The 15838-nt window shown below is 36.9% G+C and overlaps 1 protein-coding gene across 1 annotated transcript in view; it reads right to left on the bottom strand.

The window, feature by feature from the left end:
* Positions 1–6840, bottom strand: part of slc2a13a (solute carrier family 2 member 13a) — a 59489-nt gene extending 52649 nt beyond the window's left edge. Inside the window, exon 1 of the mRNA XM_079868545.1 lies at positions 6167–6840. Coding sequence (XP_079724671.1) covers positions 6167–6701 — 535 coding nt within the window. The 5' untranslated portion in view covers positions 6702–6840. The remainder of the gene's footprint in view (positions 1–6166) is intronic.
* Positions 6841–15838: the final 8998 nt, after the last annotated feature.

Below are 15838 nucleotides of genomic sequence, written 5' to 3' on the forward strand. Positions count from 1 at the left end.
GTCAGCCTGGAAGTAATTGGGCTCAATCACTTAAACCAGAAGTCAGTGGTTAATTATCAGATCAATGACCTTTCAGAAAAGTTACAAGACAATGTATTTATAAGTATTTTCAAATAGTACTAGAAATTGAAAAAGAAATACTTCTTGAATACAAAGATAACTACACAAAAACTCACACTTAGCGTCCGAAATCAAATACTTCCATACTATATAGCATGCGAAAAAAAGGATGCCAAAAGAGTAGTATGTCCGAATACATAGTTTTCAAAAAACATTAGCCGGAAAGTTGCTGGATGACCTACTACTTCCGCCGAGATTCTGAGGCCACGGGAGAGGATTCATGAATGGAAGTGAAGCGACACGTCTGATGCTTTTCACGTGACAGTAACAACATGGCGGGTGCAGTACGTCCGAATTTCATTCATACCACCCATATTCAATCATACTATATAGAGCGTACTTTTTTAACGACCGCAATGTAAATTCAAATTCAAATATAGCACCTACTCAGACTATCCGATTTCAGAATCGGCGACAATGAAGATATTAGTGTGTTGTGCCTGTTTGCCATGGTGTTGTGGTTACTAGAACACTAACAGGGTGTTCTGGATGGTTGGTTTGATTACTGGAAAAAGAGGCACCCCCAAGTACAACACGCCAACCCCACCGCCCCAATGTGTATTGTGTGTGTATTACTTAAAGTAATAGTAGCCTACCTTTAAAATTATAAATATATGGATTGTGGTCCACAGTATAACGCTCGAATGGCAATTCTCTGGATTTAAGCAATCAAAATGGCATTACTCAGCCAGGCATTATAAGGATTGAGAAAACACCAATCTTCCCTAATGACAGTGTGTAATCCTAGACAATAAGCATCAGGCTAAATTGCTCTTTCCAAATACTCGTGGGATATTCAGGTCATTCTTGGAACCAACCTTGGAATCATTAATGAAAAATACCACTTGAGCTTGTGGAGCTCTGTCAGTCTTCACCCAGTCAAATCATGTGAATCCTTATGACTCTGTACTAATTGCCTGAGTTAAAAATAGTTCTGAATTTTCAATGAAGCACTGCATGAAATTTTATCAAAGCTTGTGATCTTACACACACTATGACTCATTTGGTATCCTTTATGCAAAGCAATTAAAAAGACAGTGTACAATCTTTTAGAAAAATCAACCACATTGAACACATTTGAAATAAGCCTACTGTGTGCATTTATTGAAACACTATTCAAAAGGCAAAGAGGTCTGACAGATATTAAATAGTCCAAAAAATATACAGTCAACATACACACACACATAGCCGCATGTTACCATAAAAACAGCATTCAACCCACCAACTGTCTTCATTTATTTTTGTTACTTTTCAAGTTGCCTTTTATGTAAAGATTTTGTTGTTTTATCCATGTCCCAAACTTTTAATGTCAAGCTATGAAAATCCATCATTAAAAAAATACTTGGAACTTTGGAGACTCAATGTGGGAACAATGTGAGAATATAGTTATGTTGTGTAGGAGATGGGGCCACCAGTATCTTCTGGGTCAGTGCCAACACCTTTGTGACTCCTGCGTGGCCAATCCAGGAGAGAACGATAAGTGGTTCTTGCAGTTATGAGCAATTGGGTATGTAGGTTTGGTCTGAAGAAGGGTACCCAGGGAGCGTGGCATGGATTCAGTCTCTTGGTGGAACAGAGGTACTCAAGCTTGTCTTGGTCTGTGATGACTTGAAAGAGATGCTAAGGCCCTCAAACCAGTGCCACCATTCCTATAAAACCATCTTGATAGCCAGCAGCTTCCAGTTATCTATATCATAATTCTGGACCTCTGTGGACAATATTTGAAGAGAACAGCACAAAAAAATAGAGAGAAAGCATCAACCCCGGCAACAGATACGTCGTCTTCCACGATAAAGAGGAGCTCTGGATCAAGTTGATAGAGGATGGGGACCCTGTTGAGAGCTGAAATTATAAATATACAGCCTTTAAATGTTGGTAAAGCTGAGGAAGCATTGTTACTCCTTGGAGGAAGGTTGAGGCCAGGATGTGATAGCTTGCACTTTGCTTGAAACAATATGACATATCACAGGAAATGGACAGTTAAAGTTAAACTCGCACTTCTCGACTTTGAGGTGTAAAGTCATCTCATCTCTTATGAATGAGGTTATAGGCGCTCTGCAGATCCAGTTTGGAGTGGACTGAACACTTCAAGGAAGGCTTGATTCTTGATTCTGAATGTCAATGCCATAAGGATCGAGGTACTCTCAATGGTGGTGGGACAAACAGGAATGGACAGGCAACCTTTAAAACATTGCTCACCCAAACTGCTCACATCTCAAGTGGACCAAAGAAAGAGTCAGATTGTGATGAATGAGCCCATAGCAGTCCCAGTACAACATCTTCTGTGTAATTAACAATACTAAGAGTGTTTATCTGTGGAGGTCCCTAGGTTGGAGGGTGAGTGATCCCGTTGGGTATTGAATCTGGAACCAATGGGTTTCTGATGAAGGAGCTGAATTTTGTCAGTTGAATTTTAAATGCAGAGTGATCGGAGTGATCGGGCAATGAAGTTCCCTGCTGCGCTGGAGTATATGAGGGCAGGAGTCTGGATAGAACCGTATTGGTAATCTCAATGTGAAGGGTGAGGTATGGATGGTAGAGCAATGAATGGTGTTCATTAAGTATAAACATAACCGCTCATCCTGTCTACTCCTTTGCACTTCCAGAGTCAGCCAGGTGGAACTAATCTGCATTGTCTCCTCCAGGAAAAGCATCCGAAGCGCAGACTTCCGAAACGAAAACTATTCACTATGCGAGCTGGATCTGTAAAGCAGGAATTAGCTCCTGATGATACGCGGTGAGGAGGGCTGCCTCATTCCAACTGCTAGACATTACAAGAGTGAAGAAGCACATTGCATAGTTTTCGTTTCGACACAATAACTACTCACCGGCATGCAAGTACCGCATTGGTTGCTCGTCACCTCCCGGAATTGTTGGATAAAAGCGGACTGGAGAACTGGACCGCCCTCAACCTCCACTGCTTTGCCGGGCAGAGCAGAGATGATATATGCCACCTTATCCAGTTGGGAAGTGGTTGGGCTGCATCTTGAAGCTTAAGGAACATTGCAGAAGGAATCAGTTGCAATGGTTAGGAGAGCTAGAATAACAGGCTGGAGTGGCCATGGGTGAGGAAGGGGCTAAACTTAATGATTTCTTCCATTGTGAGATGACATGTTACTGGCCACATCCCGGGATGTCTAAATACATTAGAGAACTGTCTCGGTGCTTAAGTGTTTTCTTACTAAGCTGGAAGGACTCGCTGAATAGAGCAATGGACACAAAGGAAATGTGAAAGAAACACACTCTTATTCATCTCATTACAAAGAGGCAAGAGAACAAAGGTATCCAAAAAAGGTCATTCACAACAAGGCCACATGACAACACAAAGACTTTTTCCATGACAACACCACTTTTTCCTAATGAGCCTACTGCATTTTAGATTATGGGAGGCGCTTCCGGTTTGGGAAGGTTCCACTCAAAAAATAATGTAACAAATAATTTAAATTCATAAGGTTGCGCTACAAATAATCCTGTAAAAATTTCCTTCACGTTCACTTGTTCAGACTGAAAGAGAATAACGTAACGCTTGGTATTTTTATGTGAGGTGGTATGACGAGAATATCTATGTCAAGGGCTCTTTTTAGTCACTGCGTTCTTTTCCTCCTGATTGTTTTAATTTTTGTCTTTGTATTCCGCTGTGACAGTATGAAAAAAGACAACATACTATGCATTTGTTGTCTGATCTCCTGATTGAATTTATGGTATATCCCATGAATAATTCACTGGAATGCACTATGAATCTCTCATTTTTCTCCCCAGATCCTCAAGTCTCTTTCCAGGTTTGTTTCACACAGATGCTTTAAAATGTAATTGTCTCCCCCTTTTAACTTCTTATCCCTATAAACAGTGTTTACTGGAACGTTTCTAAAGCAGGTAAATACAATATTTATTGTCACATATTTTCACTCAGTGTTCCAGTTAATGAACATTTTTGATTAACTCAACATCAGTTAATAACTCAATATTGCAGACATACATATTACTACAGTGGTAGTAATATGTTAATGCTTTTACACTTTTTATATCATTTTAATGTTCGATGGTTGAAGCCTGAGTATAATAATGTCATCTCATTGTACCCAGTTTTTGAAAATGCTTATTATGGCATTCATAGAGCGAACCTTTCACTGATTGTTTTTAACGGAAGTTACTCCCATAGTTCGCACAAAGCGTCATGGGGTGTAGGAAGAAAATGTATAGAGTAGAAAGGAAGATCACAGTAATGAGTGTTTGTGCTGATTGGTAAATTGAGAACATGAAGTTTTTGGCAGAATATGGAAAGATGTGTGTGGAGTGATGAATCACAATGAAACACGAGTTGCATGGTGATGCTCCAGAGCGGTGTCTTCAAAAATATGATGAGAAGTGTAATAATAAATGCATCTCTACCACAGTGACGCATGGAGGAAGAGACTGTGTCATTGTGTGTGGAGCCTTTTTAGCTGCGTGTATTAGTGAGCTGCTTCACTGTGAAAAGTCATTTAATGCTTCGGAGTAAAGGAGAATATTGCAGAATGGCTTGCTTCCCACAAATTCAACCAAGAAGTGGCTTGAGCACAAGTCCATCAGGCTCATGCTTTGGCCTTGGACACAGTCCAGATTTAAACCATATAGTGAATATTCGGTCTCATATTAGGACACATTTTTCAACTACTCATGAACTGTTTGAAGCCATCAACATTGAATGGAACATCACAGACTCTTCTTCCTGTAAAAAGCTGTCTGCAAGATGGGGAAGACTATTCAGTGCTAAGTTAATTTATCTACAGCATTTGTGCAATTCTTGCTTATTTCCTGACCAGTGATTTGTGATCAAAATGGTTAAAACCAATAAAAGACCACTAAATATTTTGCCATTCTTGGCTTAGCCCTTTTTTGAGACGTGTGATGTCTTAAGAAAAGGTACAAAGTACAAACAATTTGTTTAAATTAATAAGCAAATTAATACCAAAATAAATACAAAAAGTTCTCCTGTGATGCTTGTTTATAGACCGTTGAACACTGTTGGTAGACATACATTACATAAACTATTGAGAAAGGTGTTTATTTTCCACAGTCCACAGGGACGAAATTGCCAGACTACTTTCAAAAATAAACAGTCTGAAATGAGTTTGAAAAGAGCTAACACTGTACTGTCCATTTACAAAACACAATGTCGCTGATTTCTAAAAATGCTGTTTATTTAAAGCAAACAAACAAACAAAAATATGCAGAAACTGTTTTGTTAGGTAACTTTATAAAGTTATTTATTTGGTTAAGTCCAAAATGTTATTTAATAAGACTGAATGAACCTGACTACATAAAGATAAACATAAATGTAGGCTATTTAAGAGCTTAGATAGAAATAGCTCTTTAAAACTGCATATTGACCACCTTTTATAGTAAAACTGGTTACACTTTATTTTAAGTTGACGTTGTTATATTGCACTTACTCAAATAAGTACTGAGTAATATTAATTAACTACATGTACTTAATATAGAGTTACTGTTAGGGTTAGGTTTTTGATTTAGGGTTAGTTCCTTGTAATTATGTATCATTTACTTATTCATATAGTAAATACATGTAGTAACATGTAGCTACAGTAACTACATCACCTTAAACATTTATATCTGTTTGATATAATCATTACATTTTAAAATTTAAATTACATAAATAGTAAACACTTCACAATAGGTCTCAAGTAACATGAACTAACAATGAATATATATTTTTACAGCATTTATTAACGTCTGTTAATGTTAGATAATAACTATGTTAGTTAAGTTCACAGCTAGTGCATTAATGATGTTAACATAGGCAACATTTGATAAATATTAGTAAAGGATGAGATTATAAATGCTGTAAGTTCTGTTCATTGTTAGTTCATGTTAACTATTGTAGTTAACATTTGCTTACAAATGAAACCTTATTGTAAAGTGTTATCCACAAATCAACTGAAGATTGAAATACAATACAAAAGCAAGACACAAAACAACCTCACAGTAACTTTTCTGATGACAAGAGCACACTGAATGCATCACCATCGGTCAGGTGTGTCTCACTTACCAAGCCCAAGTCCCACTATGAGTCGTCCAACCAGCAGTGCCTCCTTATTTGGAGCAGATCCCATCACTATCCCCCCGATGGCGAAGGCAAAGCTAGCCGTGAGGATGCACACCCGCCGCCCGAACAACCCGTTGAGACACCCGCCGAGCAGCGCGGACACCGCCGCCGCGGCAACAGTCCCGGACACCAGCAGCTCCTGCCACAGGGCAGTTATATTCATGTCCCTCTTGAGCAGAAGCATCGCCCCGGACACCACCCCGGTGTCATAGCCGAACAGAAAGCCGCCGATAGCGGAGAACGCGGCCAGCACGTAGACGAACCCCGGCGTGACATCCTGCTGGAACTGTTTGCGCGCCGCGCGCTCCAGGTCCGCGGGCGCAGGAGACGCTGCTGAGGGACCGGCGCTGCTGAGGCTCGCGCTGGACGGAGCCTTGATGAGACTCCGCTCTCCATCATCCGCCGCTCTCTTCCTCCGCTCGCCCATCAGATTGCTCATACTACGCAGATTATAGTCATCGCTGGATTTGCGGGACATAAGTGAAAAACCGCAAGAAAAAAATGCGCACAGTAAGTCAAAGAGGATGAACTGGAGAAGTGGGCTGATATGAGTCCAGCTTGACTTGCTGTTGTGTTGTTGATGGGGTTTTATGAATGGTCTGTCTAGTCTGAATCCTGACAAGTTGTGTCACGGCTCTGTGCGTGAAGTCTGAAGGATCAGACAGTGGTGAGAGTGAAGAGAAAGGTAGAGCTCAGCGTCATCGTGACGTGCGCATGGCGTCAAAGAGCTACACACCAACACATGTGCAGAGAAATACATCCATTGGCCAAAGAGCTTCTTTTTGTAAACAGTAACCTCAAAACACGTTAAAAAATGCAGAAACTATAAAAAGTTAACTTGAAAATACTAAATAAATAATTTAAGAAGTCTGGGGGTTATTTCTGGTCTGGTCAAGTGTCTTGTTCGAGCCTAAGCCAAGTAAGCCAAATATATTTATTAGCAGTATGTTTTCTTCTTGTCTCTCATTAAATAATTAATTAACATGTGAACTTGTATCTACAATTATTATATTTACATTATATATTATTATTATATAACATTTTATTTATATATATATATATATATATATATATATATATATATATATATATATAACGTCAAAATATGTTAATTTTACGAAAACCCTGAACTGCAACGTAAAAAAAAAAAATCCTTAAAACAAAATTTCTCTAAAATTACGAGAATAAAGTCGTAGCATTTTGAGAATAAAGTCGAAATATTTTGAAAATAAAGTCGAAATATTTTGAGATTAAAGTTAAAACATTACGAGAATAAAGTCGTAATATTTTGAGAATAAAGTCACATTTACGAGAATACAGTCTTCCGTAGAAGTTACTAGGATTTCCTGATATTTCAATAAATCCATCTTGCTTTCCATTTGCCTTCTCAGAAATCTGGTTGCAGCCGTTGATAGCTTACTTTTTCTGCCCCGTCCAGGTAGTGGAACCACTGTTCCTTTAACTTTGAACTTGCGAACTATGCTTCCAACGGTGTCTCTATGAACATTTAGTGCCTTCGCTATCTTTTTGTATCCTGTTCCTTGTTTGTGATGGGCGATGATATCTTCTCTTAACTTTTTGAGCCATTCTTTTGATTCAGCCATATTTCTAACATGCAGTCAAACTTGACACTCAACAAACCTAGCCAGTTCAGACATTTCATGTGTTCTAGCTCAAGCACACCTGGTGCAACTAATGAAGCCCTTGGTGAGTTGCATCAGGTGTGCTTGAGACAACACCTGTTTTGCAGATTTGTGCATTTGTGAGGGATTTATTCAAGGGGTTGAATAATTTTAAGACTGTGGAAGTCATTAAAAGTTGCATTTTCATTTGAATTTGGGAAACTTGAAACATTGTGTCAAGCTATTTTAATTACTTTTGTTTGATTTGTTCATTGCAAACCAGCTGAGACTCTGTACATTTTGCCAAAAAACCTGCTTCAGTTTCACTGCACAACTCTGTGGACAACTGGGTCTGTCCGCATTAAACATGATAAAACTGACATTAAGCTGTAATGGTGCATCTTAGCAGTTCCTATGGGAAAACAGTATTGATCAGAGGTTACTCTTTCATAGCTCAGGAAGATCCGTTCTCCTTTATGTCTCATTTAGATCTCCTGAAATTCTTTGGAAACATAAATGGACAGAAATTAGACAATGATTAGATTAGATCAGATATTCAATGAACATTGCTGAGATAATTTGGTCTTGGAAGTGTTTTGATGAGAAATGTGTTATATTAAGATGTGCAACTTTTGTAGGGCTTTTGTCATATCTGAGCAGGGGAAGCACATGTGAGATTACTGGGGTCTTTTTTTCTCAGGAGAAAAATCTATTAACCAATCGACCGTAGTATACGTCTCCATTTGGTCTCCATTTAATAGATTTTTGGAGAAACAGTTGCCATCTTAAATAGATTTGTCTTATTTAAACACTTTATTAATGAAACATTTCAGAATGCATATATAGTAGATAACATGATTGGGCAAAGGCAGAATGTAACATTTTTGGCTCCCTTTCAAATCATGGTTGGAATTTTTTGAACTGGCCATGTCCCACAGAGAATTGAATTGAAATTACATTGAAATTACAGGAAGAGGAATTTAATGAATTGCAATTCAAACTAGTTAAGCACAACAGATGATCCAACAAGTTTTACAACAAAACATAATTTTGTTTATATTTAGTTTTAGTCTCCCCCATATTTAGTTTTATTCTCAAGCTGAACTAAATTGAGTGTTGTTGAAAAAATAAATAAAACAGAATTTATTTTTGCATTACAGCTATGCGCAAAATTACCATCACATTGTTTTCAGATAACTTTATACAAAAAATAGACATATTGAATAAAAAAAAAACTATTGAGTATATAGCCTAACACATTGAACTGTAAGCTTGTACACAAGCGAACTAATAATATTTACACATTATATATTTGTAAAACAGTGTTAACATAAACTAATAAACAATGTGATGCATATTTGTCAGCCTTAAATGAAACTGGTAATATTTCTGTAAATACTAGCCTACTTATAAACTGAATGTTTTAAATACACAATAACCAGGTTTATATATTTATCATGAATAAATGGAGTTTCGTACAATCTCTCAATCTCATACATTTTAACTTTTAAGCATGCTCATACTTTTGAACTGAATAAATTTAATTGTTTCATAATGAACATATTTATGCGGATTCTAAACAATTGAATAAATGCATTTTTAAAATTATATTATTCAATTAAACCAAATACATGTAAATAGTATTCCATGTTTTTATTTATTTTTTGACTGCAGAAATGTAATTTATTACTGACAAATATGCATTACATTACCTTAATTAGATTGTTTATGTGTGTCACGTAGGCCTATAGACTCAGACTGAAATAACCAGGAAACAAGGTATAACTAAAACTCAAACAAGCCGTTTATTAACAGTTTTGGGCAAGAACCAAATCAGTAAACAGATAAGTTGTGATGCTTGAGTTCGTAGATTGGGAGAATATAGGTTTATGGTTACTTTGAGTCTTTTACTTACAGATTTGGATGAGCACACGCACACACACAACAATCTATAGAGATATTCTCAATGTTACTCAGAAAACGGGCTATAAGTTTATTTCGTTTGAAGTACTTGTACTAAATGTTACGCTCTTAGATGTTTGAAAAATATCCCTATTATCTCTAGCCTTGGCTACCGTATATAGACCGCCTGGGCCTTACGCTGATTTCCTAAAAGAGTTTGCAGATTTTCTCTCAGACCTATTAGTTAATTTCGATAAAGCATTAATTGTTGGAGACTTTAATATCCACGTAGATAATTCAAATGATGCGTTAGGGGCTGCGTTTACAGATTTATTAAACTCCTTTGGGGTCAAGCAAAACATTACCGGACCAACTCATCGTTTTAATCATACACTCGATTTAATTATATCACATGGAACCGATCCAACCGATATAGATATCATTCCACAAAGTGACGATGTCACTGACCATTACATGGTAACTTGCATATTACGTACTCCTGTAATATATCATGCTGCGCCGCGTTATCGATTAGGCAGAACAATCCTTCCATCCACCATAGATAATTTTTCAAATTGCTTATCTGATCTGTCTCAGCTGCTCAGTGAACCCAAACAAACAGATGAACTTGAGAAATTAACTAGCACTATGAGCACCATTCTCTCTGGAACATTGGATATTGTTGCACCCATTAGATTAAAAAAGGTCAGAGAGAAAAGTAAAGCACCATGGTACAACAATACTACGCATGTTCTAAAGAGAGAAACCCGTAATTTAGAGCATAAATGGAAAAAAAAACTAACTTAGAGGTCTTTAGAATCGCATGGAAAGACAGTATGTCACGTTATAAAAAGGCCCTAAAAACGGCCAGGGCTGAGCATCTCCGCAAACTAATAGAAAACAACCAAAACAATCCGAGGTTCTTATTTAACACCGTGGCTAGACTAACAAATAAACAGATGTCTCCTGAACAAAATATTCTGTTACAGTTTAGTAGTAATGATTTCATGAAGTTCTTCACTGAGAAAATAGAAAACATCAGAACCACAATTCGTGAGCTTAGAATTATAAGGTTCTATCTCCGATTAGGGTAGTTCCGAGATATTAAGCATCAAAGTTTTTACATCCCAGCTGGCACAACTGAGATGGAACCTTTTTATTTTATTAATAACTACTAACAAAATATTTTTTTACAAAAATAACACCACACAGGCATTAATAAACACCTAATGGATCAGATTATGTCAAAAACTCAATTTCGACCAAAAGTGGAGATAGAACCTTATAATTCTAAGCTCACAAATTGTTATTTTCAATATATATGCTGCCACTTGGAAATATTATAAGGAAACATGGAATTAGTTTCCATTGTTATGCTGATGACACTCAAATCTATATTTCATCACGGCCAGATGAAAACGCTAAATTATCCAAATTGACAGAGTGTGTTAAAGATATAAAAGATTGGATGACGCGCAATTTTCTTTTATTAAATCCAGACAAGACAGAGGTATTAATCATCGGTTCAAAAAACCACCCACAAAACCTCTCACAATACAACTTTAACATAGTAGGATGTCCTGTTACTTTATCCTCTACAGTAAAAGACCTGGGTGTCATATTAGACTGCAACCTATCTTTTGAAAATCATATTTCATATGTTACAAGAACAGCCTTTTTCCACCTTAGAAACATTGCTAAGCTACGTAACATGCTATCAGTTTCTGATGCAGAAAAGTTAGTTCATGCATTCATGACCTCGAGACTAGATTACTGTAATGCTTTATTAGCTGGTTGTCCTGCATCCTCAATAAACAAGATACAGTTAGTCCAAAATGCCGCCGCTAGAGAAAATATGATCATATAACACCAATTTTATCATCACTACATTGGTTACCTATAAAGTTCCGTATTAATTACAAGGTATTGCTACTGACTTATAAAGCTCTAAACGGCTTAGGTCCAGTCTATTTAACCGATATTCTATCGCCCTATAATCCATCGCGCTCTTTAAGGTCACTAAATTCGAGGCTTTTGGTCATACCTAGGATATCCAGATCCACCAAAGGAGGGAGAGCATTTTCACATTTAGCTCCAAAACTCTGGAATAGTCTTACTGATACTGTTGAGTACCTGATACTCAGACTCGCTCTCCCAGTTTAAAACTAGATTAAAGACGCATCTCTTCAGCCAGGCATTCATATAATACTTTTAATCTTACAGTTAAATCCGACCTCTAGTTCATAAACACCAGAGGAGAACTGGCCCCCGACTGAGCCTGGGTTCTCCCAAGGTTTTTTTTTTTCTTCATTAGGTCACCTGATGGAGTTTTTCGGTTCCTTGCCACTGTTGCCTTTGGCTTGCTCAGTTGGGGATATTTGGGGATATTTAATTTAATTAATCAATCAACGATACTATTGATCAGCATTACCAAACGTGGACGTTCCACTAGAAACAAATATTGATGTATTGTTTTAATTTAATACTGTGAAGCTGCTTTGATGCAACCTATGTTGTGAAAAGCGCTATATAAATAAACTTGACTTGACTTGACTTGACTTGGCATGATCGTGATATGTGTCATTCATTCATTCATTCATTCATTCATTCATTCATTCATTCATTCATTCATCCATTTATTCATTCACTCATTCATTCAATCATTCATTTATTCATTCATTTTTTTTTTTATTGTATATGGTACATATACATTCTAACAATATACATTCTGTTCCAAGTTTTCTGTTGGGTTTTTCATGCAATTCGTAACTAGTTTATGTTTTGGTGAACTGTTGGATAATTGGATAAGGTGAATCTCTGTAAGATCAGCTCACGCCCCACTGAGGGTTAGGTTTAAGTTCACAGTCTACGAATTCATATACAATCGTCACCTTGTAAAATTGTGAGATCAGTTTGGGAATTTTTGAAAGTCAAAGCACGAGTTTTCTCTTGTTAATGGAAGTGAAGGTTTTAAGAGCAGGTTGAATGCTCTGATTTCTATCAGTAAAGAGCGTGGATCAGGAAATGGAAATTGAATATTTCTGAGTGGAGCTGTTGATCAAATCTGTTTGATCAACTGAAGTGCTAATTAATGTTGTTATTTGTATTGATTTAAGTACAGTGGGGAATATCTGACATCAGATGCTACAATCTCTGAAAGATACTGTTTGGTCCACTGAATCAATGACTTGAGTGGTTTCATACCACAGAAATGCCTCTTAATGACTTCATACACAGAATTGTTGATAATGGCATATCAGTATTTGCTGATAGTTTATTATTTGATTATCCTAGTATTCATACACACATTCTTGAGCTTGTATTGGTAAAGAATGGTTAATCCGTCTCTTTACAAAATAGCTTATTATGAGTTTAAGAGTCTCTGCCTTTCATCTTCTCTTCCTTCTTAATGTCGTATTAGTGGCATTCAACTGGGACAAGATCAGTTTTAGCGGCGCAATCAGTTAATTCAACCACATTTTTCTTTTGATGTAGGTGAATAGGCCCGTCAGACAGCTGGTTTAAAAATAAAGGCCTATGTGAAGCTAATTTATGTAAGCACTGCATTAAGGTGATAGATACAGCAATAGCAAACCTCAACCATCTAATAGATGGACAAACTCAAGTCCTGCCTTACATGTTTTCTTGTTCGAGAAGCCGTTTCACTCTGATATACTTCACGTTTCATGCCTGCGTCTAGAGTAAAAATCCTTCCTTCGATGGAAGCATTCCAGGGCACAAAGGTATCAAGGCACGTCTGAATCCACCGTTAGCTTCACTTCCTGTCTACAGAAATACCTTCATCTGATCGATTTCTGAAGGCAACATAGATGTATCCTTCACTGCCTTATCCCACAATGCAGTGCGTTCAATTCTGTGACAGTTGAACTAAAAAAATAAAGATGGCATTTTTGACCAATGTTTTCCATATTTTTTTTATTATTTCTAGCAAGAAATCACTATTGTAGTAATTAAATATTCGCTAAGTTACCATTAAAGCTCTCTCTATTTTGCTGTAGATCATTAAACCGTTACGCCAGAGGTCTTCAGGGCCTGCTCCTGGAGGACCGCTGTCCTGCAAAGTTTAGTTCCAACCCTAATCAAACACACCTGAATCAGCTCATCAAGCTCTTCAGAATCGCTTGAATATTCAAAGGCAGGTGTGCTGAAGCAGGTTGGAACTAAACTCTGCAGGACAGTGGCCCTCCAGGAGCAGGATTGAAGACCTCTGCGTTACGCTATACACCTCAGACGCTATACGTCTCCACCAATAAGCTGGTGTGTGGTGGGCATTCTGGCGCAATATGTCTGCCGTCGCATCATCCAAATGGATGCTGCACATTGGTGGTGGTTGAGGAGATTCCCCCTTCTATGTAAAGTGCTTTGAGTGCAGAAGCCTTAGTGCAGTGGTCTCAAACTCAATTCCTGGAGGGCCACAGCTCTGCACAGTTTAGCTCCAACCAGCTCCAACTCACACCTGCAAGGAAGTTTCTAATAATCCTGAAGACCTTGATTAGCTGGATCAGGTGTGTTTGATTAGGGTTGGAGCAAGACTGTGCAGAGCTGTGGCCCTCCAGGAATTGAGTTTGAGATCACTGCCTTAGTGAGTGTTCAGTATTCTACGCTTCATGTTTTCAAACAGTCACCTAGGTTACCGACTTCTCCTGATAAGAGTACTAATCTGGGATGAGTATGTCCATGAGTGTGGTTATTTAGATTATAGGAATTGATTATAGGTAAATCAGCACCATTCCACTGAGAACACGGATATGCTTGGACACTACTTGAGCTGATGGAGTGATTGTTGATGATTAGCCTACATTCTGAAAAACAAGTAATTTCATCTCTAATGGGCATGAAAACATTACCTTTTGCTTTTGGATTCAGCTTTGTTGGTTGATTTTTTGGAGACCTTCTTAATCTCTATCTCCGTTTATCATAAGAGTACAAAATAAGAGTGATAGATTGAACGTACAACAATGCCAGACAAACAGACATACTGCCACCTATTGGACAGAATATACCTTGTAAATGGCACTTATAAAACATGCTCTCAATTGTTGATTATTGTGAGGCAAGGTTACAGGTTTAGCAGTTGCTTTAGTGTTCAATGGTATATAGTTAACATAATATAGGTATGTATTTTCCAAGAATAAAGGTTAAAAAAAAATTATGGATAGCACTTTATTTTACAGTCCTGTTCCCCATGAAGCCACATACGTACTTATTATAGTAATGACAATAATTGGGTAATAAGGTACTGACCCTGAACCTACCCCTAAATCTAACCTTAACCCATGTAGATACCTTTAATTACCCAGTACTTTCTTTGGCAAGTACACTGTAAGTACATGTAAGTGCACATACTGTAAAATAAAGTGCAACCAAATTATGTATTAAAGGTATATAAAGTTATATATTGTAGATTATTTGAGTGGTCACCATTTATTCACAGTTTCACAACTTAATAAAAACCGCATGTACACTGAAAAAATTAGTCTTTGAAGAAATTGCTAAATTCCACAAATAATTACAAAGAGATAGCAAGTAACACTGAATTAAACATGAAATAAGAAGAAAGGCTGAAATAGTATTATCTTGTATTTCAGTAATCGGTAACACTTTACAATAAGGTTTCATTTATTGACATCAGTTAACGAACTAAGAAAGAGTAATACATCTACAGCATTTAATAAAATTAGTTAATGTTGGTATCAACATTTACTAATACATTCTTAAAATCAAAAGTTATATGTGTTAACATTAGGTTATACACTGTGAAGTAACATGACAAACAATGAACATTTATATTTTTATTAACTAATGTTAACAAAGATGAATAAATACTGTAATATATTGCTCATGTTAGTTCATGCTAGTTAATACATTAACGAATGTTAACAAATTAGATATTATTGTAAAGTGTTACCCAGTATTTGTTTTATTTACAGCTTCGAAAAATATATTTTTTTTACATTGCATGCATATACTAATAATTAAACAAGACTCAAGAAAATGTAGTTTAAAATAAAGTAAAATAAAATAAAATAAACCCATTAGTATATGTCTAGCTTTAACATTATACATAATA

Source organism: Squalius cephalus (genome assembly GCF_949319135.1).
Source record: "Squalius cephalus genome assembly, chromosome: 4".
NCBI classification, from domain to species: domain Eukaryota; kingdom Metazoa; phylum Chordata; class Actinopteri; order Cypriniformes; family Leuciscidae; genus Squalius; species Squalius cephalus.